General features: G+C 44.3%; 1 protein-coding gene across 2 annotated transcripts in view; it reads left to right on the forward strand.

Annotated features, from left to right (window-relative positions):
• PSMD12 (proteasome 26S subunit, non-ATPase 12) overlaps nt 1-21,274 on the forward strand; it is a 274,307-nt gene that overhangs the window by 115,093 nt on the left and 137,940 nt on the right. For both annotated transcript variants that reach the window (XM_086930933.1, XM_086930934.1), the window contains exon 3: nt 2,571-2,699. In XM_086930933.1, the coding sequence (XP_086787059.1) occupies nt 2,571-2,699 (129 nt within the window). The remainder of the gene's footprint in view (nt 1-2,570; nt 2,700-21,274) is intronic.

Consider the following 21,274-nt stretch of genomic DNA (forward strand, 5'->3'; position numbering starts at 1 on the left):
AATTTGCGAATCACTAATTGAGAATCGCAAATTGAGATAGTCTTCCCATTCATTCCTATGGGCCTCTAGGCCCATAGGAATGAATGGGGAGGTATTCCTTAATTGCGACTCGCAATTTGCGAGTCGCAATTAAGGAATTCTAAGAAATTGCAATTTTTTATGCAATTTCTTCATACATAGCATTTTGCTATTCCTTATTAGCGAATCCTTATTTTTCGCTAATAAGGAATCGCAAAATGGATGCTTGATGCATCTGGCTGTAAGTTACTTTGTTGCAGTACAAGACAGGGTCAACACTCAAAACATTTTCCAGAGAAGAATCCACCATGCAATCCTTTGGAGGAAAAAGCAGTGTTTGCAGGTAAGTAAACTATTTTGGTAACTAAGTTTTGGAGAGTAGAACCAAGGTTCAGTTTAGCACTCCAGGTGTGCCAATAACCTCATTACGGTTGCCAGGTGCAGAGTGCTGGGTGCCAAGGTTGGCCAATGGGGCTAAGGAGTGCCTCGGTTGGTGGCTGATCACTCTGGGCCACTCGTTTTTGGGAAATAAACTCCTACGGTTAGGGTGATGGCACAGGGGTCCCAAGTTAGCACCAAACCTACACCAGCGGCACAGGGGCAGCCGGGTGCAGGGTGCGTAGGCGCTGTATGGAGCCCAATGCAATCCTATGGTTATTGTCATCTTTGGATTTCAGCTGGAGGCTTGGTCCGGAAGTCTTCCGGGAGGAACCAGCAGCTTGACAGGTAAGTAAAGATGTCCCTCAACATCAGGACACTTTGGGACCGGGTCACCAGGACGCAGGGTTGGAGACTGCAGAGTTGATTTTCGACATTGGGAATCCGCTTACCGGTCCGGTTGTGGTGGAGGGAGGTCGTCGTGAAGAAGCTGCAGGCGTTGATATGGGACCTTGGAAGTGACACCTCTGGTTTGGAGGTCTGGTGAACCACTTCAGAACTGGTGGAACCTCGGGACACGGGTCGTGGGTGACAGGTGCATGGGTAAGTCCTGGAGCAGGGTTTCTTAGTTTCGGAGAGGCTGGTTCTTCTTTTGTGAACAGGGCTGCTGTCCTCTGGAGTCTCAAATCTTTATTGAAGTGTGGGATCAATTCTCACCAAATCTGGAGGTTGCTGATCACTTTTGGAGATGTTTTCTTTCCCCAGAGCTTCAAGCAGGCTGTTATGGCTGGGGCCCAGTCATTTGGGCTGGAGTGTTCACTTCTGCGACGTCTCCAGGATTCCAGTCTTAAGTTGTCAATACTGATGTCTGGGTTCAGGGCTGCCCCCGAAATAATGTATTTAGGGGCCTTGTAGGGGTCTCAAGGTAGTAGCCAATGTGCTTCTCTCCCTAGGGTGACTACACCCTCAGGGTGCTCACCCCACTTTTGGGAGTGAGCACCATACCTGATCCTGATTGGAGGGTGTAAGATGGCAGGCACTGAAGAGTGCGCTTCACCATGCCTCCCCCACCTGAGGGCACACCTTCTGGGCTGTCCTGATTTTTTTCACATCTGTCTTCCCGCCAAAAAGGAGTTTGACAGGAAACGGGGGGGGTTCTGTTCCTGATAGCAGTAGAGGCTGGGGGTCTCGTTACAAAGGTGGCAAGGCCTTTGAAGCTCCCTGCCACAGACTGCTCTTCCTCAACTGGGGGAGGTGTGAACACCTCTGCCCAGGAAAGGCTTTGTTTCTGGGCTCAGTGAGCAGATGCTCCCTTCCCAGGGGACCAGAAATGTGTCTCGTGGTGGCAGGCTGGTTTAGTTCAGGGGCCTCTAGCAGGGACCGCTGAGCGCATATAATAATAAATCTGACACTGGAATATTATAGGAACCTGTCTGCTCATGCGGATAGACCCTCACTTGAGGTATAGTACACTTGGTCCAAAGGATGACTTACCTAGGCCTCATGCACTGCTGGGCAGGCATGGCACACAGGGATGTGTGCCATGTCGACTCTTCACTTTTAGCTGCACCACAACACGCTGACTGCAATCGCAGTGGTGCATGTATTTGGTGAGAGGTCCCTGACGGTGGCATAATACATGCTGCAGACCTCGGGGGGCCTTTCCATGGTTACGATGCCCGTGGTACCATAGGTAGCCCTTTCAAGGGAATTTCAGGTAGGCCAGTTTTGTGTCAATTGTGGAAACAATGGTACAGGTTGTGGAAAGAACACCAGCCCTGGTAACCAGATTGTCAGGGATTCACAGCACAGTCAAAGTGCATCAGGTGTCTGGCAAAAAGTAAGGGGGCAACCATGCAGAAAGGGCACTTTCTTACAGCGTACAAGCAAGGTCAAATTGAATGTAGATCATGAAAAAGATGTGTAGCTGAAATATTTCATTTTTACTCGAACTACACATTGTTAGACTAGCACTAAGGACTTCTAGGTCTGTGGATGACAAAGGGAAGTGCTGCATACCAGGAGCGGATTCAAGTTTGAGAAAAGAGTATGTATGAGATGCAGCTGGTTATGTGAAAATGAAAAAAATGGAAAGCAATGTATATAAAACGTTGTGAATTTCAAGCTCAGTAAATTTGTTCTTTTAATTGTAACAATTTTTATACTTTTTACAGGCATCAGATATGATTTCTACGTCTCGTATTTTGATTGCTGTGGTGAAAATGTGTTACGAAGCTAAGGATTGGGACCTTCTTAATGAAAATATTATCATTTTATCGAAAAGGCGAAGTCAGCTGAAACAAGTGAGCTTAAGACACTTTTAGATCTTTAAAAAATTCTTATTGTCATGGCCTTGCTCTAGTACAGTTTTTACACCAAGAACATTTTTATTTTCTTCTGATCCTAATTATGTGCTACAGTGGTAGCATCGAAGTTCCTGCGTACACTGTTCTGTTTCTTGGAGTTGGGGTTGTAGGTTCTCTGATCCCTCAAATAAAGTGACTATTTTCTATTTCTCTGAGTTCAATAGTTAGAGCATGTGTTTATACTTGTTTTTTGCATTTTACAAGGTCCTTCATGCAAGTTCATTAATGAATTGTGGGGATTGGCTTTGGTCATAAGATAATGCACCCTTTGAACTTAACCAGAACTACCTAGTACCTCAAATTAGAAAGGCTGTACCTCCAAATAAAGGTGCCTGACTTCCATATTCAGTTGGAGCAATTTACTGTTATGACTTCCCTGAATCCATAGTCAATCATGCAGTGTATGGTCTAAGAGAAAAAACAGACACTGGCTATCCCCACTCTGACTTGCCACTCAACTAGTTGACTTGTCCCCTTGAGCAGTGGTAGATAACTTGAAAAAGAGTTTTTTAATGCATTACATTTGGATAAATTCCTTGAACACTTGCTATACCAAATAATCACCCATACTCTCTCAATGCCTCACAGTCTGTGGGATATTGTTGGAACACTAAAATTCCTGGTAATGAAATATACACCTTATCTATGTAATAGTTGTTACTTGGGTTTTCCATAAACCTCACACTCTTTAAATTTAAGACTTCAACCTCAAGTTTACAAGAATATGTTCTTTGGTTCTGTTGTACGTTTAAGGTTGTTTCTTAAACTGACAATATTAGCAAACGTTCTCCAGGATAATGTAGTTTGCTTTGGTACTAATGAATCTCTTTCCTAAGAGCATGCCAGTAGCATTCGCACAAACGTATGCATCATGAAATAAGGTATTTAAAGTGTATGTGAAGCCATATTCCTAGTGTGCACCATATGGAATTATCAGGCGTATTAGGTCTCGGCCTATTCCCATTCCGCAGGAATGGGAATAGGCCGAGACCTAATACGCCTGATAATTCCATATGGTGCACACTAGGAATATGGCTTCACATACACTTTAAAGTGTATGTGAAGCCATATTCCTAGTGTGCACCATATGGAATTATCAGGCGTATTAGGTCTCGGCCTATTCCCATTCCGCAGGAATGGAATAGGACGAGTCTATAGCAGTGAAACCAAGAGTTAAACTAAGCTCTCCCAAAGAGGATTTTCACGAGCTTGCCCGAGCCTTCCTCGTGCCAGCAGCATTTCTCCTCCCCTTACCATTTGCTCCTGTGCTTCCCCGCCCACTGCTTCACACTTCACGGCTGCCAGGCCGTGACTCGCATTCTCCGTGAGCTTCAAAGCTCCCCTGGGCTTCTTCCTAGATCAGGATTATGCATGCCGCTCCCCCTTGTTAATTCCATTTCGTTTTGCCTCTCTCTTTCGCAGACTCCCTTGGCCTACCTCCTCTGTCTCTCTCTGCCTGTGCTCTCCTTTTCTCTCCATCTCTCAATCCCTCCCATTTTCTATCTCTGCCTGTCTCTCTCTGTTTACTCCCACTCTGTCCCCATCCCTGCCACCCCTCTCTCCCCCTGAGTGTCCTCCCTTCACCTCGCTCATTGTTGCTTATTTTGCAGCCATTCTGTAAATCCCTCATTGATTTCCCGCTACCTCCACTTGTTTAATAGAGCGTCCATAAAAGCGGCTCATTCCGTGCTTTTGTTGTCTTGCAGCACATGTATATTGACAACTTATCACTAGGAGAAATTACGTGATTTTCCCAGAATCACAAGATGTTGCGGAGCAGAGACTCTAGTCGGGATCTCCCACTCTCGCGACAGCAGCGCCAAAGCCTCTCCACTAATACTTGTTTTATTTGTAATGTTTGCTTGCTCTTCGCCATATGCGCGGTTATAAAAGGGCAAGTAGGTGCCTTTGCAGAAAAAAAACATGAATCTGAGTACGGCTTCTGAAGTAGACATAAACGCCCTTTTGACAAGATTGCAGGGCTAGCTAGTGGTCTGACGTCACCAGCACTGCTCACTTTAAACAGCTGAGCAGCATATCAGAAGCATGCTAGTAGAAACATTGCATTTCGAACAAGAAGGGTAAGTAGAAAATCATAATGTGGGCAAAGCAAACAAATGCCATGTACATTAAGGTGCTTACATATATTGCTGCCGGCAGTTCCGATCATGCTCTCTATGGTGCTTCTACATATTCATACATAGGCGGTGCTATAAAAAAGCATGGAGGCCCCTTTCCAGAAAAAACGTCACTCCGAGTCGGGCGGTTTACCATATTCTAAAAAGGTTTCTGAAGTAGACATAATAGAAGGATGCCCTTTTGGCAAGATCACTGCCAGCCAGTGGAGTGACATCACCAACGCAGCTCACTTGAAACAGCTATGTTGTTTGTCAGAAACATTGCACTTTCAACAAGAAGGGTAACTAGGAAAACATATGTGGACAAAGCAAAAAATAATCTTGTGCACATTAAGATGCTTACAAACATTGCTTTGAAGAAATAATGAACTGCAGTAATTTTGACTATTTTCGGAAGTGGGAAAAAACAATAATTGCCATTCATGTATCTATTAACCTCCTTGTACTTTGTAAGAGTATCTAGTCAATCGGTGTTGCTTAACATTTATCATTCTAAAATGGCCACTCACACCCAGTTTTCTGAGGCAGCCCTTCTCCAGGTTAGTCCTTCTATTGTTTGCTTGTGCACCATGGGGACTGCTGTCACTTTGACAGCAGTGTGAGGTGCATTTTTCACCTCTAACAGTCTGGTTTAATCATACATAAGTGCCTTTTGGGTTCCAGACAAACCTATTTTTATCTTTGCCGAGGTTTGTCTGTATGGGAGTAACCCAATTTTCAATGACAGCCCATGATTACGGGAAGGAATCACACCAACCACCGCTTGTTAAAGAAGCGTGAGCGGTTAGTCTGCACAAGAGAAAGGGTCTATTTCCCACAAAAGATGAACTCCTCCTGCATTAAGGCACTGAACTAGGCGGGCATCTAGCTGGAGTAGTTTAAAAAAGCATGCTTCTGGCTTGGGGTCTGTGAGGTGAAAGGTCTGAGTGCTGAATTATATTGACGTCGGAACCCACAGGGTTCCTGAGGGTTCAAGAACTACCATTGTCACCTTCAGACACAGCAAGACCCCTCCCGTTAGGCAAGACTGAAAGCAGGCTCACAGGCAGCATCTGAATTAAGAGAGGCTTAATCCCAGAAGAAAACCAGCACAAGTACGCGCCTCATCTTCACACACCCTCACCCTTATACTCCCTCACCCCCACAACCCCTCACACTCCCTCACCCTCCCTACCCTCACACCCCCTCACCCTCACACCCCCTCACCCTCACCCTCACACCCCCTCACCCTCACACCCCCTCACCCACACCCCCACACCACCTCACCCCCCACACCACCTCACCCCCCACACCACCTCACCCCCCACACCACCTCACCCCCACACCACCTCACCCCCACACCCCCTCACCGCCTCACACCCACTCACCCTCACACACACCCTCACACACCCAGACCCTCACTCACCCCCACACACCCCCTCACCCCTTCACACCCCCTACCCCCTCACCCCCCTACCCCCCTCACCCCCACACCCTCACACCCTCACCCCTGCTCACCCTCACACACCCTCACACCCCCCCTCACCCTCACACCCCCTCACCCTCACACCCCCTCACCCCCCCTTCACCCTCACACCCCCCTCACCCTCTCACCCCCCCTCACCCTCTCACCCCCCCTCACCCTCTCACCCCCCTCACCCTCTCACCCCCCCTCGCCCTCTCACCCCCCCTCACCCTCTCACCCCCCCTCACCCTCTCACCCCCCCTCACCCTCTCACCCCCCCTCACCCTCTCACCCCCCCTCACCCTCTCACCCCCTCACCCTCACACCCCCCCTCACCCTCACCCCCCCTCACCCGCCCCTCACACACCCTCACCCTCACATCCCCTCACCCACACACCCACCCTCACATCCCCTCACCCACACACCCACCCTCACACCCCCTCACCCCCTCACCCCCTCACCCTCACACACACCCTCACACACACCCTCACACACCCTCACACACCCTCACACACCCTCACACACACCCTCACACACCCTCACACACCCCACACCCTCACACCCTCACACACCCTCACACACCCCCTCACACACACCCTCACACCCTCACACACCCCTTCACCCTCACACCCCTTCACCCTCACACCCCTTCACCCTCACACCCCTTCACCCTCACACCCCTTCACCCTCACACCCCCTCACCCACCTCACCCCCTCACCCTCACACACACCCTCACACACACCCTCACACACACCCTCACACACCCTCACACACACCCTCACACACCCTCACACACCCTCACACACACCCTCACACACCCTCACACACCCTCACACACCCTCACACACCCCCTCACACCCTCACACACCCCTTCACCCTCACACCCCTTCACCCTCACACCCCTTCACCCTCACACCCCTTCACCCTCACACCCCTTCACCCTCACACCCCTTCACCCTCACACCCCCTCACATCCCCTCACCCACCCTCACACACCCACCCTCACCAGCATAGCACAACAAAGCATAGCAAAACACAACAAAGCATAGCAAAACACAACAAAGCATAGCAAAACACAACAAAGCATAGCAAAACACAACAAAAGCATAGCAAAACACAACAAAAGCATAACATAACAAAACAAAGCACAAAGAATAACAAAGCATAGCAAAACACAACACAACAAAACATAGCATAGCAAAACAAAACAGATAATAGCATAGCAAAACATACCAAACAAAACAAAACATAGCATAGCATAACAAAACCTAGCATAGCATAACAAAACCTAGCATAGCAAAACACAACAAAACATAGCATATCATAACACAACATAGCAAAGCATAGCATAGCATAGCAAAACATAGCATAGCAAAACAAATCAAAGCATAGGATAGCAAAACAAAGCATAGCATAACAAAGCAAAACATAGGATAGCAAAACAAAACATAGCATAGCATACAGCATCACTCAGCAACATCACTATGCGCTACCACAGCATCACTGAACGCCACTGCATCACTTGTTCGCCATCACAACATCACTCCGCGCCACCACAGCATCAATCTGTGCAACCATTCAACAACAACTGGTTCAAATATGTTCTCTCACTGTTTCAAGCGTTATTACAAATATAACAAAAAGATGTTAATATTTCACTTCTGTTCTTGGATTTTCGTCACAATAAAATACACTGAACATATTCTTCACAAAAGTTATTTTCTAAAGTTTAAGCTATTGCCATTCTAAATTACTATGACTTTTATTTAAGTATTAATTATTTAAAAAAAGTAAAAGCCATTGTTATTTGTAATATCAATACATGCAAGTCACGTACATACAACACATATTGCATTACAAATGCTGTAGGTGTCACATTTGCGAAAGTTAAAACTATTGGCTTTGTAAATGACAAAGCTATAATTTCGCTATTTTCAAAAACAAAACATAAATAATGTGTCATTTACAATACCAATAGCTCAAACTTTCCTGATGCGAGACCTATTGCATTGCAAATGCTTGTTTTTTTAAATATATCTGATATAACTCAAACACTCGTGAAAAACATCCTCATTATTCACTGTTACCCACCGTTTCATAAGCATGCCTTTTCATCTTTTAGTTTTATTGGCAATCCCTATGTGTGAAAGATCCAGACAGCTTTCATCTGAGTCAAATTGGGTAATCACCAAAAGGGATTTTTGGACATGTAGGTGTACAAACATGTTGAGGTCTTAAAAACACTGTTTCAGATTTTGCCACTGCAAAAGTGTTTTTGTCCAATAAATGAACCCTAGTTTCGTGGTTAATATCTTTATTTTTATTTTTTTACTCCTAAAATGGGTTTAGAAATGAATCACTCGTTGGAAGGGGTGTTTTTAAGGCACCCATTCCAAATAGCGATTCCTATCCATGGTTTAGGACTGAAATAGCTGTTGTAAACCAGTTTGTCCAGTACTGAATGGGTTAACATCTGTACTTGCAGCTTCTGCATTTTTACATTCCCAAAAACTGTTTTATATCCTTTTTTTAATTGAAAAAAATATATTGTTGCCAAACTGAGTACATTTAGGCCGATTCAGAGCGTATTTACTCAGATGTTCAGTCTAATTTTTTAATTATATGCAGGCTTGCACAATTCAATCAAAGATGGATGCAGATCAGTTACACCCAAGTAGGTGACCTATTGGGTTTTCTAAACCCAAAAGGTAATTTTTAATTGACTTTCATTAGTTTTTTTATGATGCAAAGTGTGACAAGTATATGTACTTGTATGCATATATTGGATTCAAGTGGTTATTCCCCGATGCTTCTGGCAAACACACTTACTAAGTCTGAAATCTTTCGCTCCTGCCACCTATAAACAACTTAATGAAAGCTCAATTCTTAATCACAACTGGTAGTAGTTGCGTAACAATGTAGAATGTTATATATCGCTATCCAAGATGATGGTGGACTATTAGTTTTTACTAGCTCTTTGCCCGGTAATATGAAAATATTTATGAATTTGGGGTATATTCCTTGTAATGCCTCAAATAGATAGATTGTATCGAAGTATGGCAGCTTTTCTCTTGTTCAATTCTGTTCTCCATTAGAAGATGTATGCAGCTCATCAAGCTATTTAAAGTTATTCCTCCTGTGATTACGCTTAAAAAAAAATGTAAACTGATGTTTTCATGCACTTCAAAATACTTAATCCAGTATTGGGTACTCCAACCAGACTGTTGAGCAAATTACACAAACTCAATACTCCATTGGTTTCAAAAAGGGCAAAAATGTGATATCACCCAGAAGTTATTTTATCAAATGCACAGTGAATTCATCACTTTCCATGAGCAAAGTCTGCCCAAATTTCTTTTGGTCCATTCGCCTCATCGCAATGATATAAAAATTTAGGGTGATTGCAGGGCTAATCTTTTTTTATTTTTTTTATTTCTTTAAAGCCAATAACTAAACCTACATATGAAGATCTGTACGTCCAGACGTCATCTTAACTACGGATTCATGAATTGTGCCATTGTGCCATCCTTCATCGTGGACCAAACTAGAGATAGCCCATTTTATGTCGAGTGATATACTAGGTGTAAAAACTTAAAATCAAGTCCTACTTTTATAGTTTAGAAATATCCCTCCTTCTTAGGAGCATGCAACAGACCACTTACTAACAGTGAGGAGGAAATGGAACTCAGCCTATCAGGGAAGGCCCATCAACTGGCAGAAAGTCATACATCACAAACAATGTTTACTACATTCAATTTGTATTTCACCAAGCAAAAATCATGAGCATCTATCGGAAACCCAGGAAAATTCTCTTAATAGAATTATGGAAATGGCAATAAAAATGTGGCCAAAGAAGAAGCAGTCTCTCGCTTTCTCAAATTGGCCATTGCGAGAAATGTACACTTTGCAAATAGGTCTTGAACACGTTTACTTCAGTGTAGCAAATGTAACAGCAAACCTGCCTTTAAAGTTCACAGCAACACCTGGAGATTGGGAATGAAGCTGAAAAAAGGTGACCTATTTGTTCATTTCCTTAAGCACCTCCAATGTAATAAAGTAGTGCATGCAGGCTTAATTTCTTTGCTAGGGACCTCGCAGTCCCCAATTAATAGAATGTCTGTTGTGCCTCTCAAAAGCAACATTTGAGAGATTAGTTGCCAGAATTTTGTGAACAATGCCTAAATAGCCAAATAGTAACCCTCCTAATCCAGAACAAACTTTCCCCCTTGCATATCATATGGCACCATGAGGTCACATAATTCACTGTAGAGCGTGATCCTCTGTAGTTTGCTCATGATGAAATATAACTTCACAAAAGATTGCTTAGGAACACTTTTGTAAGTTACTTCACTTTTGCAGGCATCACCATCTTAATAAGTGAGATGTGTTCAGTCAGTGGACCGCAGTCTTCATTCAGCACTCTGAATTTACTTGCAAACACTCCAACACCTTCATATAGTTCTCACGCTATAAGGTTGCTACAGGAAAGATTTGCATTGAAGTATCTTGTATGTCTGGCAACTACCTAAAGCCAAGCTTGTGTGCTAACTGTCAGACCACCGATGGACGAGATGAAGCTCTTAATTACTTGGCACTACCCATAGCCCTCGTATTCAAAGTGATCCTCTATTAGTTGAGTTTCAGGGATGGTTCTTGATCGATATTAGCATGGTGTCCACATAAAAACTATCATGAGTGGAGAATACAGCTCAGTGCATTTGAAAGAATTAATCTTGTGGACCAGATGGGTCAATAACTGAAAAAGGGCAAAGAAGGGGAGTTCTTGCCCAGTGCCCCTACTACATTTAATTATTTTGGGAAGAGTAACTTTGATACAGGGTATAGCAGCAGGATCCATGTATATTAACAGGCCTAAGGACCGAAACTATTCATCCACACCCTTTCTAAGATGAACCTTGAAAAAGAAAGGCCATACAATGGATTTGAAGGCCTTGTCCCCATTAAGGGTCACAATCGCAGCCAGAGGCTTTGTGTCCACATCTAAAATATTGTAAGTAGTCTCTGGTCCGTTAAAACTTACTAATGAGATCCCCCCCCCCCCGGTACTAGTAAATGGCTTCGGTACATATGATCAAGTGGACAGTACCTTCATGAGTTAGTGGACTAGCAGTACCTAGTTTTCTTTATAAAATGTTATCCTTGAGGTTGTAGATTGCCTTGCCAGATCCATAGTCACTTCTCTTACTGCATTGACTGTAACTGCCGCATCAGTGCTGACTTTTTTTTTTTGCCTCTTTATCAGTCCAAGCCATGGGACCCTTATTCAAGTATTGCCCGGCTGTGGCTTTTTCCCAGCTCAGGTTGGGATAAAAGACAAAAGGTCCTCCAGAAAAATCGCAGCTATAGAGTGGCTCTCCATACACATACCCCCATTTCTCCTCCATTGTCTTTATCACTCACTGCAAGAACCTACCAGGCTTGCATTCACTATAAAGTCTGTCAGCTAACTTGTACTTTGTAGATTTTACTTCTGTCATTGACCCCCACAAAACGTATCCAGTTCAGACTTAATCTGTGAAGTATTGCTTTAACCTCTGTAGTCACAGATGCACTTTCCAGTCTATCCAATGTGCTTATGTCAAGTTTCAGTGTACAGTGTTCTTTGGAGACCAAAAATAATTTTTGCATTTGCCAGTGGTCGGGGCCCTGCAGCTCCCACACCAATAAGGTTTTACAAAAAGCATGCCAAAATAAGTCGCACATTGACGAAACTAAAAAGCTGACCACCAATTTCAGACCTACTGGCTTTGCTAATGCTCTTTTATTTGTGTTTTCCATAATCTTATTGAAACTGGTTACACTGATATACCATTATGAATATTTTTGGGAAATCCTAGCATGCATCAACACCTGTTACTAAATGATGCTGCAAAGAAATAGTACTTACCATTTTACAGTAAGTAAGTAAACTTTATTGACTGTGCGATTACTTAAAATCTTTACAGTATAAAACACATGAACATCCCCCCTCCAGAATACCCTTCCCACAGTAAAACCCTATATACAACATTAAGATTACATAATGACTGTTTTTACTACATTATGTCCGTTAAAACTTCTTTTGTTTGTTCCTGGTCTTTGCGCCTTCGAGAGTCTAGAAAGTTAAATCAAAGTTCAGCAATGTTATTCTCAACTCGATGCCATTTGTCCATAAGAAAATCCTTCACCAGCCCCTTATCCGCCCCTGGTTTGGTTTCTGGGTCTAGTAATCCCAATTACTTAGCAATAGCTCCTACATTGACTGACAGCTTGCATGGTTAGGGGACCAGATGGAGCTCATGGCTCAATGACAGGAACCTTCTGGTCAGTGGCCTTTTGGTGGGTTTCAAGTGCTGTTCTGACTTGATGAATGAACTTGCCGACCCTAGCTAGTAGGCAGGTCGTTGTTTCCGAAAAGCACCAGTCGAGGCCTCTCTGCAGGTTCTATAGCCTAGGTTCCGTAGGGCTGGGCGCAGCAGACGATGGCGATCGCTGACCAACTTTGTACAGCAGCACAAAAGGTGTAACCAAGATTCTCTGCTGTAGTTGCATAGCCAGCAGGCAATGGCACAATCCGTTCATGCCCATTTTGGGTTAAAATCTACGATCCCAAGGGCCAAGAGGTGCAAATAAAGAATTTTCTTTCTCGCTTGGGTTGATAGTGAGTCTTGCAGATACGGTTGGGGTTTGCCAGGAATATAAGACTTGTCCAGGGCCAGAGTTAGTGGATTATATCGAAGTGATGAGCAATCCAGCTCGTACGAGATGGTCTGGACTTGGCGCTTGATAGCTAAGACCCAAGCAGAATGTGAAATTTCTTGAAGGGGCAAGCTGTTTCCCTCGATTTTCAATAGGTCAATGCATTGTGCCATGGGGTGCCCACTTCTCCAAAAATAATTTTTAGAAAATGTTTAAGATTGTTTTCATGTTTTCAGGTGCTTTCAGTACTCTGATGTAGTATCCAACCATTTTACAGTAGTTTAGCAAAATGTTTTTTTCTTGCTTTCATTTTTTATTAACATTTTATTTTGAAAGCAAAGGATACTCAATCTTGCTTTCAAGCTAATGGAATTATTTTAATCAAATCAGAGAGTATTCTGGGAGCATTCTACATAGCCTTGTATTGCTAAACTTTTTGAAAACGTGTGTACACATGTTTAAACTGGGACCAGTCAGTAGTGCAGTCAGAGCTTACAACATTTACTTAGAGTGCTTACCCTAATGATAAATGCTTTCAATTAATGAGCCAGAAATACAAATTTGAACAGTATTAACATATAGGAAAATATATTACCTTAACTGCAGACAGTGCTCTACCCTAATCCATAATGTAGTACTGCAAACAGGTAGCCAAATGGTTTGTGCTGCAGGGGGTTGGGCCTTCTTGTCCCAAGGACAAAATACACATGAAAACCTGTTGCCCTTGCCCCTAATCAATATGTCCTGGGCGTCGGGCTATAGGAATTTTACATCTCTGTACAACTAGTGAAAAAGAAAAATTTCAGATGGTGAGTCACAATATCCAAGAGTTGCTTAATTCCTTGTCTTAAGCAGAAACACCCCTGGCTTTACCTTCTTTTCGCCTGAATGCAATATTCAGCTAATAAACATTGTTTGAATGAGAGCATCTCCTTTCTTTTCAACTGGATTCCTTGACCCAGGTCCATGAACATCGAGAAAAAAGAATGGCATTTTTTTAATTGGAGGTTACATCACAGAACACGCTCATTAGCTAATTCCAGCTTCCACCAGCAGAGTACCCTCCCATTTCTAGCTATGTGGTTGTCCCCTTGCAGAATGCAGCAGCACTCTTGTTATTTTCTTCACCATTCTGTCTCAAGGGGCTGTACTAGAAAACAATCTGTCTTAAGGAACCGTTGATATACCTCCTTCAGAACCGAGTCATTGCTCTCCTACAGTCTCCATCACTGCCTCAAACTGCATAGTCTGACTTCTATTGCAGTTTTGAAATTGAAGGATATTATCCCCTTTAAGGTGACTTCAGTCACTTGTAAGTGCAGCTCTTAGACCTTCTTCTCATTTGCTTTCAAACTGATAACCAGGGACTACAGTCATGTGTCCATTTATGTAATTTGCTTCCCTGTCCTGTGAGAGGTGGTCTGCAGATCAAGTATAGAAGCTAAAGTAGACACTCCCTCCGAAACATCTTTGGTTAGTTCCAGCTGAACAAAAAACTAGTAAAACAAATAGTCCTGTTCAAATAGTGATGTCCACTTTGCCTTCTCTACTTGTTCATAGAAAAGCGGCTTTCCCAGCTACGTCCAGTTTGCTTAGTAGTCCTCTCTTGGTCCTAAAGGCTGCTCCTTCTTGCTCTTGTGACACTTATGAGCGCTGTGTCAACTACTGCAGCCTTTGATCTAGCCGGGAAACAGCAAGTGATTACCTTTCCTCCTTGCTCTTCAGAGTGTCACATTCCATAGTCCAATCCAAATTACACTCGCATGGTGGGCATCGTGGTGTTCTCTGCAGTCCCTTAACTAAATATTTGAGGTGTCTTATGTTTCTATTTTCACCTTATCTTCAATTTAGGAAAATGTTTTTAGAGTCACTAGACATCTTATTCTCTTATATTGAGGAGCTAATAAGGAAGCCGAATTGTACTAGAGTGCCAGGGATGTAATGTAACCTGGTATGCATTTCTCCTGATATCAACAAAATGAGTTTCCCGTCACTGTGCCATATTCATGCACATGATTGCTTATAGTATAAAATCTTGACATTGGGAATTACCAGCTTGTTTGGATAGCCATAACTCATTCACCTAGTATCATCTGGTGTTTCTTCTTCCAAAATAAATTTACCCAACAAAATATTGAAATGATAACTGGAAAAAGTAGCAGGAGCATGCTGATAATGGAATTGGATGGTGTTCTCTGATATTGGAATTGACCAATATGCGCTTATTATTTTTATTTTTATTATTTGTCCCACGCCACATGATGCTCTTATGGGACCATGTTTCTGTTATTTTTGTTCAGGTGTAAATGATAAAATAACTGAAAGCATCTGGTCTGGTCTGCATCAGTTGCTGAATAAAGAGATAAATAGAAAGCCTATGTCCTGCTAGGGTTTTTAAAAACCTACTTGACCATGTCCATTGATGCCTAATCCTGTGCCAAATGAGTTTCTTACAAATATATATTCACTGATTATGTTAATATTTCTACTATGTTGTACAAAATAATGACAGAAATGTGTGTTGTCATTACACAAAACAATTCCTATTTTCCCCAAATCAAATATCCACTCCATTTAATCAGCTTCCATATTTTTGTAACGTTTTTTCTATTATAACATGGAACATTTGGTTACTCTTGATAATGATCTAACATAAGTAAAGAGGGATGTGATAAAAATAGTTGCATAGGATTTCAGTTTACCATTCGTGTCTTCTAGCTATATTGCAGCCACACATGCCTCTTAAAGTACCTCAGTATCAGTTAAGTTGGATCTGAAAGATACTAGCCCAATTTATTTCTTCATCTGGAACAAAAACATGTGCAACAGTGCATTAATGAAATATTTCCTAGCTATCGGAAAGGAAAGTTTCAAGTCTATTAAGGACACGAAGATGAGGATTAGGCTGTTCTTTCTTTACTTTATTACTCCGGCAGCCATTAACAAAAAACATAACAAAACTATATTTCCCATGAGCCCATGGAAAAAATGGAGATATAAAAAGTCCTTCATTTTGTCCAATCCTGGGCCAGGATGGTCTGTGACCTTCCCCTGAGGACGCTATACCCTCCTCTTTATTCGTGCGACTGCAGCCTGCAAGTCTTCGAATTATTCCTGTTTATTGTCGTCTGAACCTAGGTCAAATAAGGAAATGGGATTGAGATTCCGCAATATGGAACAACTTGAACATACTTCAATAACAATGATTCCACAACACGCATAGGATAAGAAAACACTAATGCTCTAGCAATCACCAGAGAGAATCGAAAACAAGTTACTCCCCACACTTACGAGGATGTTCTGTTAGGGTTTCTCAGTCGGGTGGGCTAATCCTCGCCTCCGCGTCCTTAATAGAATTGAAACTTTCCTTTACGATCGCTAGGATATTTTTCATTCTATGTCTGGACCGGAGGCTTCGGATTAGGCTAGTTTAAACCTTCTCTACCACCAGAGACGCCAGTGAAGACACTGGTTTGAAGTAAAACCTTTTGAAGGAAGAGTCTGAGGACCAGTCTGCAGCATTAAGGATATCCTCCAACCACACCCGCAAAAAAAGCTTTTGATGTCATTGCACCCCAGACCGAATGAGCTCCGAAAAAGAGAAATGTCGCTCTCTTCCAGGGGATCCTCATCAATAGTCATAAGCATTAGAATATTCCCGCCCATGCGCTGGACCCCGGAAACACTATATTATATGTGCCCCACATATATATATATATATATATATATAAAAAAAAAGCAATAGCAGACAAATAACATCAGAGCTGAAATATGCTGTGAAGAAATGTTAATGTTAAATGAACTTGTACCGCGCACAGCTGCCCCAGCCAAGGGGCGTCCCGGCGCTTGCTGTAAGAAGTGTGTCAGTAAAGAGTGTTAGTTCTGTCACAGTGAGGTGGTTGTACATTAGCAGAAAAGGCGGGTTTTTATCGCTTTCCTGAAAGGTAGAAGTTCTTCAATTTTTCGAATATGGATAGGGAGTCCATTCCAAAGTCTTGCGGCGAGGTGTCTAAATGACCCACCGCCCATTCTTGCTAGTTTGAAGCGGGGTACTACTGCCAGGTTCTGTCCTTCTGAACGCAGCGTACGTCGGGGAACGTACGATGTGAGGAGGGAACTTAGCATGGGGGGAGAGGCAGTTTTAAGGATTTTGAACGCCAAACAAAGGGTTTTGTAATGGATCCCATTTTCAACAGGAAGCCAATGAAGTTTTAAAAGGACAGTAGACACTGACTTATAGCGTGGGAGACCGGTTAGCGCTCTCGCTGCAGCGTTCTGGACTCGCTGGAGCCTCGCTTTCTCTGCTACGTTTGCCCCTAACAAGAGAGAGCTGGCGTAGTCTAGTCTTGACAGGATTGCTGACTGCACCACAATTTGGCGGGTTTGGTGGTCAAATAACTTAAGGATGGGTCTAAGGTTGCGTAAGATACCAAAACAGGTAGCTGCTACCCTTTTGGTATGGAGAGTGAAAGACAGCTCGGTGTCCATCCAGACTCCCAAGTTTCTTACGTGGTCTCTACATTCGGGAGGTTGGCAGAGAGTCTCTGGCCACCAATTGTTTCCCCAGGTCGTTGTTTCTTTTCCTACCAGTAACACTTCCTTTTTTCCAGCATTCAGCTGGAGACCGTTTGTTGTCATCCAGCTGGTGATGTCAATAAGTGTCTGCTTAAAGTGTTGTGCACTAAGACCGTTTTCATTGTCCAGTGACACCACCAGCTGGGTATCATCGGCATATGTCACTAGTGAGAGACCATGTTTTCTAGCTATTTCTGCCAAGGGTTGGACATATACATTGAAAAGGGTAGGGCTCAGAGCTGACCCTTGGGGCACACCCTGTTCAATGGGGTGTTCTTTAGACAGAAAAGGAAGGATAGAGACTTTAAAAGATCTGCCCGAAAGGAAAGCTTTGAACCATTTGAGGGCAAGCCCTGTTATTCCTATCCCCTCCAGCCTTGACAGCAAGATCTCGTGTGACACTGTATCGAAGGCAGCACTGAGATCTAAAAGAATCAGTCCTGCCGTCCCCCCAGAGTCTAATGTGGTACAGAGGTGTTTTCTCACACAAGAGCTGTTTCAGTGCTGTGGCCCGCGCGGAAGCCGTGTTGAGATCTAGCCAGGATGGCATTGGATATCAAATAGTTGGTCAGAATGGAATTGACGTGGGCTTCTGCGATTTTTGCCGGCCAGGGGCCGAGAGAAATGGGTCTGAAGCTTTCGGGTAGGGTAGGATCTAGTGTGGGTTTTTTGATGATGGGAGTCACCCAGGCTTGCTTCCATTTGATGGGTATGTTGGCTGTCGAGAAGGAAAGATTTATTATATCTCTAAGAGGGCTTAAGACCGTCCAGTCGGAGTTTCTGAATAGTTCCAGTTTCAGGGGATCTGCAGGTGAGCCTGATTTTGATTTTATTGCATAGTTTGAGGAAGTCAACTTGATTAAGTGCTGGAATATCGGAAAGGTGGGGCCCATTCAAGTCAGCTTGAGGAGTGAGGACAGTGTTTGTTGGGAAGGTGCTATAGATTTTCTTAATTTTGTCGATTAAAAAAAGACGCCATGTTGTCACAAAATGCAGAAGATATATTAGAGTTGTATGTCGCTTTCTTAGCACTGAGCTCTTTCAATATCCTGAAGATAGTTTGGGAGGCATTATCACTGTTCTTGATTTCCGTGGTGTAGTAATCCGTTCTAGTCCTGCAAATGTTCCGATGGTAGCTTTTTTGCATTTGAATGTAGAGGGTTTTAAGTGAGGGATCATAGTCTCTCCTCCATCTTCGTTCCGCTTTTTTGCATTCCTTCTTTTGCAGGGAAAGTGCTTCATTGAACCAGGGACTAGATTCATGTGTACGCGCTTTGATGGTATCAGAGAATCTAAGGCCTTTTTGATCCACTCACAAAACTGCTCATAGTTTTGATCAAGGTCTTTGCTTTATTGGGGGGAATTCATAGTAAGGAGTGCATGGAAATCTTCAAGGCGAAGCTTCCTCCAAGGTCTTTTCAGGACTTGTTGAGTGGGTATTCCACCATACATGAATAATATGCATTAGAAACATGAGAAACAACACCAAAATTGTTTAGAAACTGTTCTAATGCTCAGATAGCAGCAGAAATTCTTATAACTCACTGAAAGCATAGAAAGCTCCCAGGCTGCAATGCAAACACACAGTCTAAAAAGACTGAAAAGCTAACCTATAGCTGCATAGCAATAAACTGACACCGTGCCTTTAAGGCACTCATGACCCCCTGTATCCCATCATGCCTCAGCGGTGACAGTTAGGTCAGTTGTTCTTTCCGGCTCCTTCAGGAAGGATCCTGGTTACACAGCTCCACTAATTTCTGTTTTCTGACAGAAAATTACTTAACTTTTAACAACTTTTTAACTTATTTTGACATTTTACATCTAGTGAAGTAAGAAAATGTCTTTTTAAGTCTGTTTAGTGAGCATTTTCAGCTGAGAATGCCTTCACTTTTTGACAAATGTCCTTCTTGTGGTAACAAGAAGGCAAAATCAGACAACCACGATGTTTGTATCCTGTGTCTGCCTGAGGAACATGATCCAGGCACCTGTCCTCACTGCGAGCACCTGTCGGGAAGAGCTCTCAAAGACAAGGAGAGGATTCGCGTTTATGGCCTGGCTCACAGCTCATCCAGAGGAAGGTCTCCGGTGAAGAAGGGCTCCAAGAAGGCTAGAACATCTTCAAAAGAGAAGCCTTCACACCCTTCAGCTTCAGCGTCGGGCTCGGCGCTAAGGAAAGAACCACCGTTGGGTCATTTATCGTCAAAACCACTGTTGAAAAAAAAAGGCCAGGTACGTCGACTACGTCGAAGAATTCAGCTCCATTGTCGAAATCCCCCCCGCCGTCGTCAACCCGGCGACGAACGGCGTCGAGGGAGGTCACTCCTCCGCCGTCGTCAACCGGGCGACGTTCGGCGTCGAGACATGTGACTCCGCCACAGTCAACCAGGCGACGGTCGGCGCCGAGATCCAAGGCCCCTCCGCCGTCGTTAACCCGGCGACGATCGGCGTCGAGGGAGGTCACTCCTCCGCCGTCGTCATCCAGGCGACGGTCGAGGTGTGACCCCTCCGCCGCCGTCTAAGAAACGAGGTTCGGCGTCGAGGACCGAGACCCCTCCGCCGTCGACAACAAAAGATCGATCGGCGTCGAGGAGGCAGTCTCCGTCGACGTCTCGTCGACGCTCGGCGTCTAGGGTGGCCAATACCCCTCCGCCGTCGTCGCACAGACATTAGACGTCGAGAGAGAGAGGGCTCCGTGGACGGCTGGTCATCGCCGTGCGACGTCGAGGGAGGCCCTGCCGTCGGCTGTTCATCGCCTTTTGGCGTCTAGAGATCGTAGATCCTCGCATCGATCGCCGTCAAAACATTCGTCGTCGAGATTGATGGTCCCGCCGACTCCACAGAGGCATTCAACGTCGAGAGAAAGGCATTTGACGCCAGAACGCTCGACGTCGAGACATTTAGAAAGAGCTCGATCGTCATCGAGGAACTCTGTAATCATGGTTACGGAGTCAGCTTCTCTCCATTCCACGTCAGTCTTCTGGCTCCTCGGCAACATCCTCAAGATCCAGAAGTCCTGTCCGCAGATCTCCTGTGCGGAAGCCAGATCCTTCGGCTGCGGAGGTCAGACTGTCACCAAGATGGTACAAGTCATTGGATCATTGCCGAGAGTCAGGGGCTACCAGAGGTATGTCAGTCCTCAGCACAGATCTCCTCTCCAGAGGCTGGTGGAGGAAGTGGACAGACGCAGTCCTCCCAGGAGCCAAGCAAGCAAATCGCTTGTGAGAAGGCCAATCAGATCCCGCTCTCCCAGAAGGGAAGATCCGGTCAGATCTTGTTCTCCTAGAAGGGAAGAACACCCAAGAAGATCACGTGAGATGAGGCACGGTGCGCACCGTAGACGTCGAAGAACTCAGTCTACTTCATCTACTTCCACCAGGTCTGCCAAGAGGGATTACTCTCTCACGTTGATGGATAGTCCTGTTTCTAGATCCTCTCCAGTGGATGACATTGGCACTTATCTAGATGTCCTACAAAGAGGAGCTCAGAAGCTGAGCATTGAAATGTCTGTCCCCCAGGTGGCTAAGACAGTAATTTTTGAAACTTTGCACAAAGAAATCTGTCTCTCGCCCGCTGCTACCTTTGGTCCCGGGGATTATGGATCCGGTCAAGGACGTTTTTCTAACTCCAGCAACCATCAAAGCGGTGCCGGCCCGCA

Source organism: Lissotriton vulgaris, chromosome 7 (genome assembly GCF_964263255.1).
Source record: "Lissotriton vulgaris chromosome 7, aLisVul1.2, whole genome shotgun sequence".
NCBI lineage: Eukaryota > Metazoa > Chordata > Amphibia > Caudata > Salamandridae > Lissotriton > Lissotriton vulgaris.